Below are 12,910 nucleotides of genomic sequence, written 5' to 3' on the forward strand. Positions count from 1 at the left end.
CTTGCACAGACAGGACTGCAGACACAGAGAGGAGATAGCAGGTTTATTCATGGCACAAGGGTCCACCCTTTCCCAGGTGAAAACAACAGAACTCTGGGGGCTGAAGGAGATGCAGGCTGGCCTGTGGTTGCCCTCTTCTACCCACTCTGCCCAGTGCAACCCAGTCCTACAGGAAAAAGTAACATGGACGGCTCTCTCCTGGCCACCTCCCAGTGTCCCCAGAATGTTCCCAGAGTCCCTCACTCCTGTACCTTCCCAGTGTGGGAAGGGGCAGATGGAGAACACCTCACAACCAGCCATTGGCACTGAAGGTGCTCCTCAGCTCTTCAACCTGGGCAGGGCTCAGAGGGGCCAGGGGTGCACGGCAGGGACCTCCATAGTAGCCAAACCACTCCATGGCCTTCTTCAGCCCCGGGATCCCAAACCGGCGGGTGACCTGTGGGAGGGAGGACATGGAGGCTTTCTGGCTCCCATGGGCCAGCATGTTCTCTGGGTTCTGCTGTGCAGCCCCTGCTCCTTTGCTTGCCATCATTCCTGTCCTCCCCATGTGGGGCTGCAAGGCCAGCAGGGCGTGAGGTGGCTGCAGCACCCCATGAAGTGCCCAATGTGGGGTGGGGGTTCAGGGCACACCCACACAGGACTCCACACTGGAGTTCTGCTGGAGCTCATGTTGGGCTCTGCAGCAGGGACAGGCCACTCCATAGTGGGATGAGGGGGCCAGGAAAGAGCAGCTCTTCCCCCCTACACATTGCTGCCTATAAATAGCCAGCAAGACACTCAGAGAGGGTCAGGCAGTGCCCAGTGCTATTGGACAGGCTGTTCCTTAACATAGTAGGGCTGGTACTTCCCACCTTCTCACCTCCAGCCTGTCTCAGCTCGCTGGCCAAGGTACTATGCCATCCTGTCCCCCTGAACCACCCCTCCACCTGCTGCAGCCCCAGGGACTTCCATTCCTTGCCTCTGTCATGGGCTGGCACACCCTCCCCTCAGCATCCCAGGGTTCTGCCTGCTCACCGCCGTGTTGGGCTCAATGAGGCGATGCTGCAGGTCACGAGCCTCCTGCCACTGGCCCTTGCGGCACAGGTGGTCCAGCTGGCATAACGGGTCACCCAGAACATTGGCGAGGGCACACACACCCCCTGAGGCACCTAAAGACACCAGGACACATTGGCAGCCAGCTCAGCATGCTGTGCCTGGCCAACACCTCCCAGTCTCCCACCTGCCTCCCCCTGCCAGTGTCCCCAGACAGTGCCCCAGCCCAGGATGGGCAGCTGCACTTACCCACAGCATAGCTGGCCAGCAGGAAGCTGGCTGATCCTGCCAGCACCTGGAAATCCTCCTGCCTTGTCTTGTGGACCATCAGCCCCATGCGGGTGATCTGGGAAGAGACATACTATGCCCTAGGGCAGGCATCACTTGGTCCCCCTTGCTGCAGGGTGGCTGCTGGCAGCCCTGGGGTTCAGGGAAGGGCTGCAAGTCCCACTTCCCCATTCCCAGCTTAGATCCAGGTTTGGTGGTAAGCAGTCTGGGAAAGTCCTGCCCCACTCACATCCCCACCGCTGTCCTTGATCCCAATGATGTTCGGGTGCTGAGCCAAGGTGACGACAGCCTCTATGGGCAGATCCAGGCCAGTGTTGGCAGGGACACTGTACAGCACCACAGGGATGGGGGATGCATCGCCAACCTGAAGGCAGCCAGGCAGATTTCAGCAGCTGGGGTGGGTTGGGGACACATTGGACATGTGTATCCTGCTGCCTCAGCTGAGGTTGCTGCCAGGTATTGGACATGGCTCACCTCTGTGTAGTGATGGACAAGGGCAGCAGTAGTCATGGCCCCCCGGTAATAGCAGGGTGTCACAACCAGCGCCACATCAGCCCCTGCCTCTGCCATGCTGACTGTCAACTCAACGGTGGCCTGGGTGGCTGGGGAGGAGGCAAAGGGGTGAGGGGTGTCGGGGGGGCACACATGGCCCCTGCACTGCCCCCCAGGCTGCCCACACAGGCACTCACATTCACAGCCTGAGCCAGCCAGCAGTAGGCGGTCCCTGGGCAGAGCCCGGCGCACACAGCTCACCACCTCCACCCTCTCTTGGGAGGTCAGGTATGGATACTCCCCATTGGAACCCAGTGCCACCAGCCCTGGAACACAAATGTGGGGAGGGCAGAGCTCAGTCACAGGAGAAGGGTGCCAGGAGTCTCAGGTACCCCCATTACTCTCACTCCCTTCTTTGCTGCTAGCAGCCAGGCAGAGTTCCACAGCCTACAGTGTGCCCTCTCCTGCCTATGTCCTTGCAGTCCCAGCCTCCTGGTCAGAAGAGAGGAGACTCTGGAGGACATCCTTATGAGGCTGCAGCCTCTTCTGCAGCTCCTCTTCTATCATCTATCCCTCCTTGGCAATCAACAGATACATACCCCCTGAATTATTGAGAGTGTCCATGGGACTGCAGTGCATAGGTTAAATTAAAGCCTACAGCTGTGTGTGGAGTATGTGTGCAAGCCTGCACATGTGTGGAGTGTGTGTGCAAGCATGTGCTGGCATATGGTGGGGGTGTGCAAGGACATACTTGTGTGCCTGGGCACATTCCAAGCAAAGTGCCCCAGGGGGGTGACCTGAGGGGTTGCCAGCCCTGGAGCAAAGTCCAGCTGGAGGCTGAGCACCCTTGGGAAGCTGGCAGGCTGCCTACATGCTGCTGCACAGCCTCTGTGGCTGGCAGGGATCTGACGGGATCTGACATGGAGAAGGACAGTGGGCAGTGCTTACCTCGGAAAGGGACGCTGGCATAGCGGCGCAGGTTCTCCTCCAGCTGGGCATAGTCCACCTCCTGTGTGGGTGAGAAAGGGGTGGTGAGGGGTGGGAAGATGCCCCCAAGATTGAGTGAGGGCTCTGATCCCTGGGGAGTGCTGAGCCCCCGGCGCTGCCCGGGGGCTGCCCAGCGCAGAGCTGCCAGGGCCGGCCGCAGGGAGGAGATGAGGCGGGTGCTGAGTGCCATGGTGGCTGGGTGCTGCCGCTGGCTGTGCTGCTTGCCTCGCCAAGGGGCTGTTAATGTTTGACGGGGCACGTGAGGGACCCACAACCCTGCTGGGCAGATGACATGGGGGGTGGTACCAGACGAGCTCAGGATGTTCTTCCCCCTTCAGCAAGGAGCTCAGCGCCCCTCCAGGTGAGCTTTGGCCACCGCGGCCGTGCTTTCCCTTCTGCTTGCCAACGCTGGCAGCCATCCCTCTGCCTCGTACAGGGCTGGGCTGCAAGGCCAGTGAGGGACCAGGCATTGCAAGCAGTCCCAGGGCTTTGGTCAGGGATCATCTGATCCAGCTCTCAGTGTAGGGTCTCCTGTAAACGGGTGAGTGTGAGCATTTCCATATAGGGAGCAGTGAGCACTGCACTCAGCATGTGTGCAAAGGGGCCACGTGTCCCCCGTGGATGGCTGCAACAGGAAAGGCAGAAGGACAAGAAGCCATCCAACCCCACAGAGTGGCTGTCCAGCACGGGTACAGCTGCTGCTCTCCGGCACAGCCCCAGCCTCCAGTACAACATGGACTCAGGTTGAGCTGTCATTATGCATTTTTCCTCCCTGAGCTTGCCCAGATGAGACTTTGAAGGACTGTGAGCAATCAGGGTGTCCTGCAGCAAGGAGTCCTGCCCTTGAACCACTTGGTGTCACCAATACTTGAGTCCGAGTGATAGGAGGCAGGACTCATCCTGCTGCCAGATAACCCTGCTCCCAGGATACCCCAGCTTTCCCAGGCCCATCAACCCTGGCGCGGGCTGCCCAACATCAAAGCAACCTGGAGCCAAATGCTGCTCTTTGTTGACTTTTATTGACACAGACAAGACTTATGTGGATCCTGCTCCTTGGAGCTGAGCCCAGCCCCTGGTCCCTGCCTGGTGCCATCATGCAGGGACCTCCAACTCCCCCTGTGGCTGCTCCTTGGTCTCCAGCGCCTGGCGTGTGTCCACCTGCCACTGCTGCACCAGGTCTGTTGGGGTCTTGCCAGCCTGTAAGAGTGGGCAGAGAGAGGCTGGGCACAGGGTGGTGCAACATGGTGGGGCAGCAAGTGGCCTCAGTGCTGGCACCACACACTCACCTCATTCTTGGCCATCATATCAGCCCCATGCAGGATCAGAGTTTTGATGATCTTGTAGCGACTGAGCCGTGTGGCGTCATGCAGTGCTGTGTCACCTTCCTGTGAGAGACACAGCTTCACTGGAGATTGTGGTCCAGGGAAAAGGACCCTCTGTCTGTCCCCACCACTGCTCCCCAGCCCCCAGCACACCAAAGTCCACACGGACAAGGGGGACTGTTCCTGTCCCAGACTTGGCTGTGGCTGCAACCACCCTGGGGCAAGGATGTGTGTGTCCAGATGTGCCCCACTGTGGGTGCTGGAAGCCCTGGGAGGGGTCAACAAAGGGAGAGGGATCAGTGTTGCTCCCCAGTGATGGCTGCAGCACTCACCCTGTCTGGGGCATTGATATCCACCCCACAGTGGATGAGATGCTCCACAACATCAAGGTGTCCAGTTCGAGTGGCCACATGCAGGGGTGTGCTGAGCAGCTTGGGGAGAGATGAGATGGACATCAGAGGGGATCAACACCCACACCTGCTAACCCAACAGAGGGTCAGCTCTGGTACTCTAGGGTATGCCTTCGCTCCTGGCACAACCCTGTGACCTGCTCTGCCCTGCTCACCTTGTCTTTCACATTGAGGTCTGCCCCACGGTCCTGCAGCAGTTTGACAGCATCCAGGTGCCCACCCCGGCAGGCCCAGTGCACGGCAGTGCAGTCCAGCTGGTCATACAGTGCTGTGTCATGGCAGGGGACACTCCTACCCTGTGTCTGTTCCCTGCCCCATCAGGTCCCCATGCTTGAGCTGAACCAGCAAAGCCCTGCCTGCAGCCACCTCCATGATGGGGACAGCACTGCCCCAGGCAGGGTCCCCAGTCCTGCTGTAGTTCTGGCTGCAACACACCCAGATGCTCAGACCAGCATGCAGCTAGAAGTAGGATTCAGCCTCACCCGGTCTCTGAAGTCAACAGTGGCCCCACTGTCCAGCAGCTTCTGCAGGATTTCCATGTGTCCCTCCAGTGAGGAGCGGTGCAGGGCTGTGCGGTGGAACTGGGGGACAGGGTGGCACATTGACAGATGGATGCATCCTCCCCGCCCAGTCTGGTTGTACCACCAGCCCTGTCCCAAGGGTCCCAGCCACCGCCCACAGGCATGGTGGGGCATGGCTGCAGGGCTTGGTGGCATGGCAGGGGCCAACCAGTGGCTGCCAGGGATGCTACCTCATCACATGTGTCAGGTGAGCCACCATCTGCCAGAAACTTCTCAATGACGTGCATCTTGCCCTGGACAGCAGCTCGCAGGAAGGTCTCTGGCTCCACAGGACCCTCCTGGCAATGGGACAGGCTCAGGGCTGGGGCAGCACAGGGGTGCAGGAGAGGGGACAAAATGGGGGCCCCCCTGCCCAGCTTCCCCAGAGAGGTCCCTGAGTGGCAGGGTGACCTGGAGGCTGGGCTGTGGGTGGTCCAGCCCCTATCCTAGCAACCTCCCTCCCACACCTTGGGACCCCCTGACGTACAATCTCCAGGGGCTCAGGTGGTGGAGTGGGCTCAGGGGTGGCTGCCCGCTCTGCCCGGCGCTGCCGGCGCTGCTTGCGGAGCTCAATGAGTCGTTGGATGCTCCCCACATCGATGATCTCCCGCCTCAGATCCACTGAACTCCTCCGCACCTTCTCCTGGCCCTGGTGACCACACACAGTGCTCCGTTTGACTTGTCTGTCACCAGCCACCCTGGCCACCCTGCACCCCAACCCACTCACCTTGATGGCCTCAAGGCCCCAGTTCCTGGGGCCACAGCGTTTCTCCTCCTCCAGCTCAGGTGTGTTCATCCGCTCCACGGCCCGTGGCTCCCGTGCACCATCTCCTTTGAGTTTCTGCACAGGCACAGTGGGTGCTGCATGGTCTTGTCTGGGCACAGAGCAGCCCCACTGCCTCCATCCTCAGCCTACCAGGGAAGGTGGCTCTGGGCATGGCCCCACTCGCCGCTCAGGTCTACGAGGTGCTGGGCAGCCCTTGGGCTTGCGCTTGCCTGCCCACCCTGCTTGGTAAGCTGGGCACCTGTGGGCTGCTGAGTTCTGCCCCATGGGCTAGAGCTGCCGGGTTGGGAACTTGATCCCCCTGAGAGCCCTTGGACACCTTCATATATCCCCCAGGATGGCAAGGACAATGCTAGCCTCCTCATGTCACTAAAGATGGACAGAGTACAATGGGGGTTCCTACTACAGCCCAGGAAGGTTCCCCTGCCCTATGCACCCACCTCCTCCTTCTCCTCCTCTGCCAGCTTCTGCTCAATGAGCTCCTTGGCCCGTTCCACATCCAGCTCCATGTCTGCCTGCAGCGCACAGTCTTGTGCAGGATGTGTCCTCTTCTTGTTGCCACAGGCAGGGTGTTCCCAGTCCTGACTCCTGGTGCTGCCGGCAGCTTCGCTGGCTGCGGGGCTTTATGCTGCTGGGCCCTCTGTCCCACAGCCCAAGGGCACCAACAGCTGTGGGTGCTCCACATGACTGGGGCAGCTTTGCCATGAGCTCACCCTCCTGCTTTCTGGTGGCTGTGACTCACCTCTCCAAGCCCCACACCCTCTTAAAGAGACCCCTCCCACACCCCGGGTTGATCAGGACACCTGTGCTTATTATGGGGAGCTGCCGTGTGCAGAACCTGTGACAGCCAGTCAAAAGAGGGTCAGCAAGAGCAGGGACATGATCCAGGGTCATTCCATAGGCATGGCACCTATGCCTGTGCCACCCACCCTGGGCAAGCAAGATGCTCCCATGGCTCCCATCACCCCATCTCTGTGCAATCAGATGCTGCAGCAGCCACCAACATTGCCCGAGGCACCCTAGCACCTTGGGCAATGGGGGCCTGGGGGGGGACCTGCCCACCCCAGGGGGAGGCAAGGGGTCCTCTCAAGCCTCTCAGACAGCAGCAGGCAGCATGGGATGCCAGGAGTCATGGCCCCTCTGCTGCTTTAGAGGATGACCTCAGGTGTGGAACATTCTGAGGAGCCCTGCCAGGGTCCCCGAGGCTGCCTAGCCTGCCCTATAGCACATGGCAGCAGGAGACTGGCCTCACGTGGGGCCAACAGGCAGAGCCGGCAGCTATTCCTGGCAGCAGGAACATTGTTCAACCCTCCTGAGCACTCCCCTCTTGTAAGATGAGGTCAACATTGCCTTGTGCTGGGACAGTTAATGCGCTGGGCACTGTCCACCAGCACAGGATTTGGAGGAGGGACAGACAGCTACACGTCATTGTTACCCTCCTGGGCAGTTCCCAGGGCCATATGTGGGTGCCCTGTCCCATGAGTGTGACAACCTCCCACAGCAGAAAGACACTTTTTTCACCAGGCAAGCCATGGCGGCCATGAAGGTAAGTCTTGGGACTGTTCCCCTCCATGGACTGTCCCACCCAGCTCAAGGGCAGACACAAGCTTAGACCTTCAGAGGGGAAACATCGGGAAAGGGAGGAGGTGACCCCACACTGAGAAGCAGCTGGGATGACAATGAGACAATGCTGGGGAAGGGTCCCAGCAGGCAAACAGCCAGGGCTAGCAGGACAGGGTCAGGGTGGCACTAAGGAGCAGGGCTGGGGTGTCCAGGCTAGCCTTGACCAGCCTGTGCCCATTCTGACACAAGAGTGGATACAGAACCAGCCCAGGGACCTCCCACGGGTATGGGTTACAGCCCCCTCCAGCCTGTCCCCAAGGCCAGAGGAAGGATGAAAAGGCTTTATTGATAAATACAGACTATGTACAGAGGGGAGACATCTCCACCCAGCCCAGCACCCCACGGGTCTCCTGGCCAGGGGGAAGCCAGAGCCCAGTGGGTCACAGCCTCTCCCTGCCGGCACAGCCTGGCAGAGGAGCCCCAGCCCCAGAGACATTTGGTCTCGAACCTCCTTCAGCAAACACGGCGCCTGCCCGTGTCCCCAGGCAAGGGGAGCCACTGTGGTGGCACAGCCCCATGCAGACCTTCCTGGGGGGTCACCTGTGTGGAGGGCGGCCTCAGGGGGGAGCAGGAGCAGCTCCAGATGGGCCAGAACACAGCTCAGGGAATCCCCAGAGGTGCCACCGTCCCCCAGCCCCCTGCCCTCTCCCCTCAACCAGTAGGGGGTGGCTCAGTTCCTGGGTGGAAGGGGCTGGTTGACAATCACTTGCACAACAAAATCCTTCTGGATCTTGGTCTCTTGCAGTCGTGTGCGGTCAGTGAGCAGCTTGCCTGAGAAGAACCACCGCTGCCAGGCCAGATCAATGCCCTCCTGCGCCTGCAGCTGCTTCTTCAGCTGCCCAATGGTGTCGCTCATACTGGCGCTGAGCCGCAGGTCCTTGCCGGTGGAGAGGCGCACCTTGAGGGTGAACTCCCGCCGGGCATTGGGCAGAGGTTCAGCCGGTTCCACTGCCTCCTCCTCACTCCGCTCCAGGATCAGGTTGACGGGGGGTGCAAGGCAGTACACGGGCAGCTGGTACCGGTTGCCCAGCTCATCATAGCACTCCGTTAGGGACCCTGGGGACAGCAGGATAAGATGTTAAGGGTGGGCATCCCCGTGGACCACCCAAATGGGAACAGGGCCACCCCAAGCAGTGTGGCACAACCTGCCTTACTCCCCTTGGCTGGGCTGAGCATGGCAGGTGGGACTCCAGCCTGGGACCCCCATGTGCTCAGATACGGGGCACTCAGCACATACCCCACCCAAACCCCCAGTGCTGACCCTCACCATGGGGCAGGGTGATGCTGGCTCCATCGAGGATGGCCTGGGCCAGGCTGTGGTCATTGGCTTCTACAGCATAGGCAGCTGCCTTCAGGGCATCCCAGATCTCCTTGCGGCCTTCAAAGGCGGGTGCTGTGTCCCAAAACTCGTCCCGCTTGCTGCGCAGCTGTCCGTCTGTCATGGGGTAGTCACTCTTCCACTTGGGACACTCCTTCTTCAGGGGCTCATTGCGGCCTGCAGAGGAGGGGATACTCAGCCAAAGGACAGCATTTCCCCTCAGGTCCTGAGCCCCCAACCTCCCCATACCCACAGGTTCTTCCTGGGGACCTCCTGCACCCCAGCAAGGGTCTGAGGGATCACCCTGTCCAGTGAAGAACAGTCTCCAATGTTGCCAGGGGTAATTGGGCTAAAGCTAGCCCAGCCCAAGATCCCACTGGCCCCAAAGCAGCTGCTGCCCCAAGTGACACCCTTTACCCTCAGAGGGGACAAGGGCTCTTGCTTCGTCGTTTGGGGGACCAGTCGCTGCCCCATAGGATGGCCACAGGGCCTCAGGGCCCTTTGATGCAGAGCAGTATTTATAGCTTGGGGAATTAGCCAGGAAATAAGCTGGTGAGTCGGAACGAGGAGGAGATTACAAAGGCTGAGCTGCAGCAAAGGGGGGGTCAGGACTTCACCGTCCCCTCTGTCCACCCCGGGATAACAGGGACCAGCTGCAGGCAAGACAGCAGCAGGCATACAGTGTCCTGGGCATCAGAGGGACAGAGGGCATTGCTGCCAGACTGGAGCTGCCCCAGCAATAGGCTGAACTGAGCTGGCTTGCCACAAAACAGCCCCTAGCCACATCCCCATGGACCTTCAGCAGCCAGCACTGCTCAGGGATCTGAGCCACCCCAATGCCAGTCCCAGATCACCATGCCCTCACTAAACTGGGCTGTGGCCCTGTGGGAACAGCCCTGTCCCATCGGCCCCACGGCCAGGCCGGACACGTAGGGCAGGAAGGAGTTGTTGTCACTCCCAGCTGAGCTGGGGACAATGAATAATAACAGCTCCTTCCTGTCACCCTTCTCCCTGAGCTGGCCAGGCAGCACTCCTCCTGTGGGGACAGGATGAGGGGAAAGTGAGGCTCCAGCTGGGAAGGAAGATGCTTGTGCCCACACAGCGACCTGCCAGGCAAGGTGATGCCACACACCCCAGCCACTGGAGACAGCCACCACTGCCAGCTGTGGGCTGAGCCAAGTTCCCCAGGTAGCTGCTCCTGAGCAAGTGTGTGGTGCTGACACAAGGCACTACATGACCTTCTCAGTCCTGCCTCACTCTACCACTGGAGCCAGCATAGCAAGCATCTGCTTCCCAGCCAGCACCCACCTCAGGGGTCCCCAAGGGGCACAGGTGCTTAGCTACCTCAGGGCTGGGCTCCAAGCATCCCTGGCAGGCAGCATCCTGCCCACATCCCTGGAGGAGCAAGGGCAGCTGGCTGCAGCCAGTGCTGCCGATTCAGCAGTCACGGTGCTGGGCCAGAGGGATTTGCAGCACCATAGGACACAGCAAGGTCAGAGGCAACACCTGCCCCAGGAGGGCAGTGGAGACGTGTCCACAGCCAGCCTGAAGGACATGTCTAGGATCATGTCCCTACACTGTTGTGGCCACCAGGCTGGGGCACATGTCCTCACAGCCGGAACTCCTGGCCAGCACTCCCAGCTAGCACCATTCCCGCAGCTCTGCTTGCAACAAAGGGAAGAGGCTGGCCCAGGAGAGGCAGCAGGATTGGAGCTGTGGGGGTCGGCTGTGGCAGGGAGCAAGAACAGGCTGTAGCTGCCTCATGTGTACAGGCATGTCCAGCAGCCTTGCCCAGGTAGGCAGGGGCTTAAGCCTCATCTATTTATTGCTACCACCCAGCCGGGCCTGCACCTTCTAATCACCTCCTGCTGCTCTATTCCTGGCCCCTTGTGCAACTCTCTACAGCAGCACCACCAGACAGGTCCATCCGCTCGCTGTGCCCGGACTGGAGCCAACAGGATCTGGCTGGCAGCCTGCTGCCTCCTGCCCTGTGCCTGCAGCACCCTGCCCGTGGCTCATCCCCCTGCGGTGCCCTGGTGAGGGACCCCCAGGCAGGAGGACGTGACCCGAAGGCTTTCTTGCCCCGGGCTTGCTCCCTGCCTGCAGGAGCCTCAGGCAGCCCCAGCTGACAGGTCCTGGAGGCCCTGGAGAAGATGTCAGCCAGACGGCACACACCACTGCTTCCAGCAGTGCTGGCTGGTCCACCCCTGAGCCAGGCAGGGTTGAGATGCTGCATGCCATGGGCATCCCCAGCTCCTGCTGCATTATGTTGGCCACATCAGGGACAATGCTGTCACCTGCTGCCAGGAGCCCTCACAGGACCCCTCCACAGCGGGACCCCCACAACAAGCCCCAGCCAGGGCGGGAGCTGGCCAGGCAGGTGGGCTGCTTAGCAGGGCCCCTGTGGCAGCAGAGGTGAGCAGGCAGAGTCCCCCCCCCCCACCGCTGATGGTAGGTCCTTGTATACTGGGACCTGCTGGCCCAGGGCAGTGTCCCCATACTGCTGGTGAGGGCAGCTGTAGCCTTGCTTCATCCTCTGCCACCTGCTGAGCAGCTCCCATGGGCTGGTGGCACCACGCAAGCAAAGGCAGGAACCAGCCAGGGCACCTGGCGCAAGGGACTGCCCTGCTCTCACAGGAAGGGACATACTGCAAGAAAGCAGCAGCAGCAGCACACCAGGAAGGGACCATGACCCATCCCAGGAGAGCAAGTGAGGATGGAGACACAGGCTCTGCAGCCAGATGTTGCCTGGCACGGGAGAGGATCACATAGATCCAGATGTTGAGGTCTGACCACCCCCATCACAAGGCAATAGCCCCACATCTCACCAAGTCGAAGGAAGAATCAGCCAGGGACCCCAGGCCTGACTGATGCCCGCAAGAAGGCACTGCCGGGGTCAGAGTGTGCCGGGGTGGGGAGGGCTGTCACCCCAGCCCATACCAGGGGGCAGCCCCGGGGCAGGCCGGCACCCCCGGAGCCCGGCGCGGTGGGGGCGGCAGCCCCCGGCACAGGCACGGGCACGGGCACAGCTTGTCCCGGCACCCCGCACGTGCTGCCGAGCGGCGGGCACCGTCCCACGGAAACCGCCCTTCCCTCCCTCATCCCAGCTGCGGGCGAGGGCCGGGTGTCCCGTCCCGGGCACACGCTTCCTGCCCCTCCTCTCCCGCCGCCCACCACCGCTCTGCCATAAACACGGTAATTACCGGCTGCGACGGCACCGGCCGGGGAGGCGGCGAGGGAAAGGCGTGATTCATCCTGCCAGCCCACGGCTTCTCTGCCAAAACTCTGCCGTACCCCTCCCCGCGGCCCCCGGGACCCTCAGGCTCGGCATCGCGGGGAGGAGGCGCCTCTCGGCCCCCGGGTGTTCGGCCGCCGGCACCTCCGGGGGGCTGCACCAGCCCCGCTGCTGTTCTCCGGACCGGCACAGCCCACCCTGCCCTGCCCGCACCTCCCGGAGCCCGGTGGCAGCGGGGCCGGGGTCGGGCCCGCCGGCAGCAGCCGAGTGTCCGGGACAGTCGTGCAACCGGCCCGGGCAGGCGGGACCCCGAGGTCCGCACACCGGGGCACGGGGCACCCCGCGGTCCGCCCCGGCCAGCACCTCCCGGGGAGCCGGGGACCGGCAGGGCTCGGCCGGACGCGCCGCACACCCCAGCGCTGACCCCGCAGAGCCCCCGGAGCGCCGGGACGGGACCCTCGGCTCCTGCTCCGCTCCCGAGGCCGCGCACCGCACCGGGATGTCCGGGAGCCCCGAGGGCACGGAGCGGCTCCCGGGGCTGTGCGAGGGGGGAGCTGTCCCGTGGCACACTGCACCCCTCCGGTGCCCACGCTCCTCCCGCACCCTTTCCGCGCCACCCCCGGGGGGACACGGGACCCCCCCCCCGCCCGCCCCGGTGCCCGCGATCGCGGGGGGGTGCCCAGCCCGGGACGAGCCCCGCTCACCTGCTCGCTTGCGGGTGTTGCCGCCGGCGCTGGGCCGCTCCCGGCGCTGCCGCCCCACGCAGCCGCCCATGGCGGGGCCGCCCGGCGGCGCTCGGCATCGGGGCCGCGCCGGCTCGCGCTGCGCCCGCCCGTGCGCGGGGCCCGCTGTGCGCGCG

The 12,910-nt window shown here is 62.4% G+C and overlaps 3 protein-coding genes across 5 annotated transcripts; all 3 read right to left on the bottom strand.

The window, feature by feature from the left end:
• Window positions 1-26: 26 nt before the first annotated feature.
• On the bottom strand, window positions 27-3,033 carry HOGA1 (4-hydroxy-2-oxoglutarate aldolase 1). 2 transcript variants are annotated; one of them, XM_083866957.1, is made up of 8 exons: window positions 2,761-3,033; window positions 2,010-2,138; window positions 1,795-1,922; window positions 1,550-1,684; window positions 1,282-1,378; window positions 1,015-1,148; window positions 252-436; window positions 27-166 (listed from the first exon to the last, which is right to left on the bottom strand). In XM_083866957.1, exons 1-7 carry the CDS (start codon window positions 2,987-2,989, stop codon window positions 287-289), a joined length of 1,002 nt encoding a protein of 333 aa, XP_083723083.1. In that variant the 5' UTR covers window positions 2,990-3,033; the 3' UTR covers window positions 27-166; window positions 252-286. The 2 variants fall into 2 exon arrangements, with proteins under 2 accessions (XP_083723083.1, XP_083723082.1); XM_083866956.1 differs by having other exon boundaries at window positions 27-436.
• Window positions 3,034-3,809: 776 nt separating this feature from the next.
• On the bottom strand, window positions 3,810-6,620 carry ANKRD2 (ankyrin repeat domain 2). 2 transcript variants are annotated; one of them, XM_083866674.1, is made up of 9 exons: window positions 6,316-6,620; window positions 5,819-5,932; window positions 5,579-5,740; window positions 5,283-5,390; window positions 5,014-5,112; window positions 4,687-4,785; window positions 4,454-4,552; window positions 4,086-4,184; window positions 3,810-3,996 (listed from the first exon to the last, which is right to left on the bottom strand). In XM_083866674.1, exons 1-9 carry the CDS (start codon window positions 6,382-6,384, stop codon window positions 3,892-3,894), a joined length of 954 nt encoding a protein of 317 aa, XP_083722800.1. In that variant the 5' UTR covers window positions 6,385-6,620; the 3' UTR covers window positions 3,810-3,891. The 2 variants fall into 2 exon arrangements, with proteins under 2 accessions (XP_083722800.1, XP_083722799.1); XM_083866673.1 differs by having other exon boundaries at window positions 5,579-5,932.
• Window positions 6,621-7,764: 1,144 nt separating this feature from the next.
• UBTD1 (ubiquitin domain containing 1) lies at window positions 7,765-12,883 on the bottom strand. Its single transcript, XM_083866848.1, has 3 exons — window positions 12,756-12,883; window positions 8,766-8,993; window positions 7,765-8,554 (listed from the first exon to the last, which is right to left on the bottom strand). The coding sequence occupies exons 1-3, from the start codon at window positions 12,823-12,825 to the stop codon at window positions 8,169-8,171; spliced, it is 684 nt and encodes a 227-aa protein (XP_083722974.1). The 5' UTR covers window positions 12,826-12,883; the 3' UTR covers window positions 7,765-8,168.
• Between the last annotated feature and the right edge of the window lie 27 nt (window positions 12,884-12,910).

This window comes from Zosterops lateralis (genome assembly GCF_965231275.1).
Source record: "Zosterops lateralis genome assembly, chromosome: 8".
Lineage (NCBI taxonomy): Eukaryota > Metazoa > Chordata > Aves > Passeriformes > Zosteropidae > Zosterops > Zosterops lateralis.

Excerpts from the sequence above, each read along its gene's own strand:
- HOGA1 (XM_083866957.1), bottom strand. The coding sequence starts at position 2,989 with ATGGCACTCAGCACCCGCCTCATCTCCTCCCTGCGGCCGGCCCTGGCA. Across the intron at positions 1,923-2,009 it reads GGCTGGCTCAGGCTGTGAAT|CCACCCAGGCCACCGTTGAG; the intron begins GTGAGTGCCTGT and ends CCTCCTCCCCAG. Across the intron at positions 1,685-1,794 it reads TTGTCCATCACTACACAGAG|GTTGGCGATGCATCCCCCAT; the intron begins GTGAGCCATGTC and ends GGCTGCCTTCAG.
- ANKRD2 (XM_083866673.1), bottom strand. The coding sequence starts at position 6,384 with ATGGAGCTGGATGTGGAACGGGCCAAGGAGCTCATTGAGCAGAAGCTG. Across the intron at positions 5,933-6,315 it reads CAGAGGAGGAGAAGGAGGAG|AAACTCAAAGGAGATGGTGC; the intron begins GTGGGTGCATAG and ends GTGCCTGTGCAG. Across the intron at positions 4,553-4,686 it reads ACCTCAATGTGAAAGACAAG|CTGCTCAGCACACCCCTGCA; the intron begins GTGAGCAGGGCA and ends TCTCTCCCCAAG.
- UBTD1 (XM_083866848.1), bottom strand. The coding sequence starts at position 12,825 with ATGGGCGGCTGCGTGGGGCGGCAGCGCCGGGAGCGGCCCAGCGCCGGC. Across the intron at positions 8,994-12,755 it reads CAACACCCGCAAGCGAGCAG|GCCGCAATGAGCCCCTGAAG; the intron begins GTGAGCGGGGCT and ends CCTCCTCTGCAG. Across the intron at positions 8,555-8,765 it reads CAGCATCACCCTGCCCCATG|GGTCCCTAACGGAGTGCTAT; the intron begins GTGAGGGTCAGC and ends TGCTGTCCCCAG.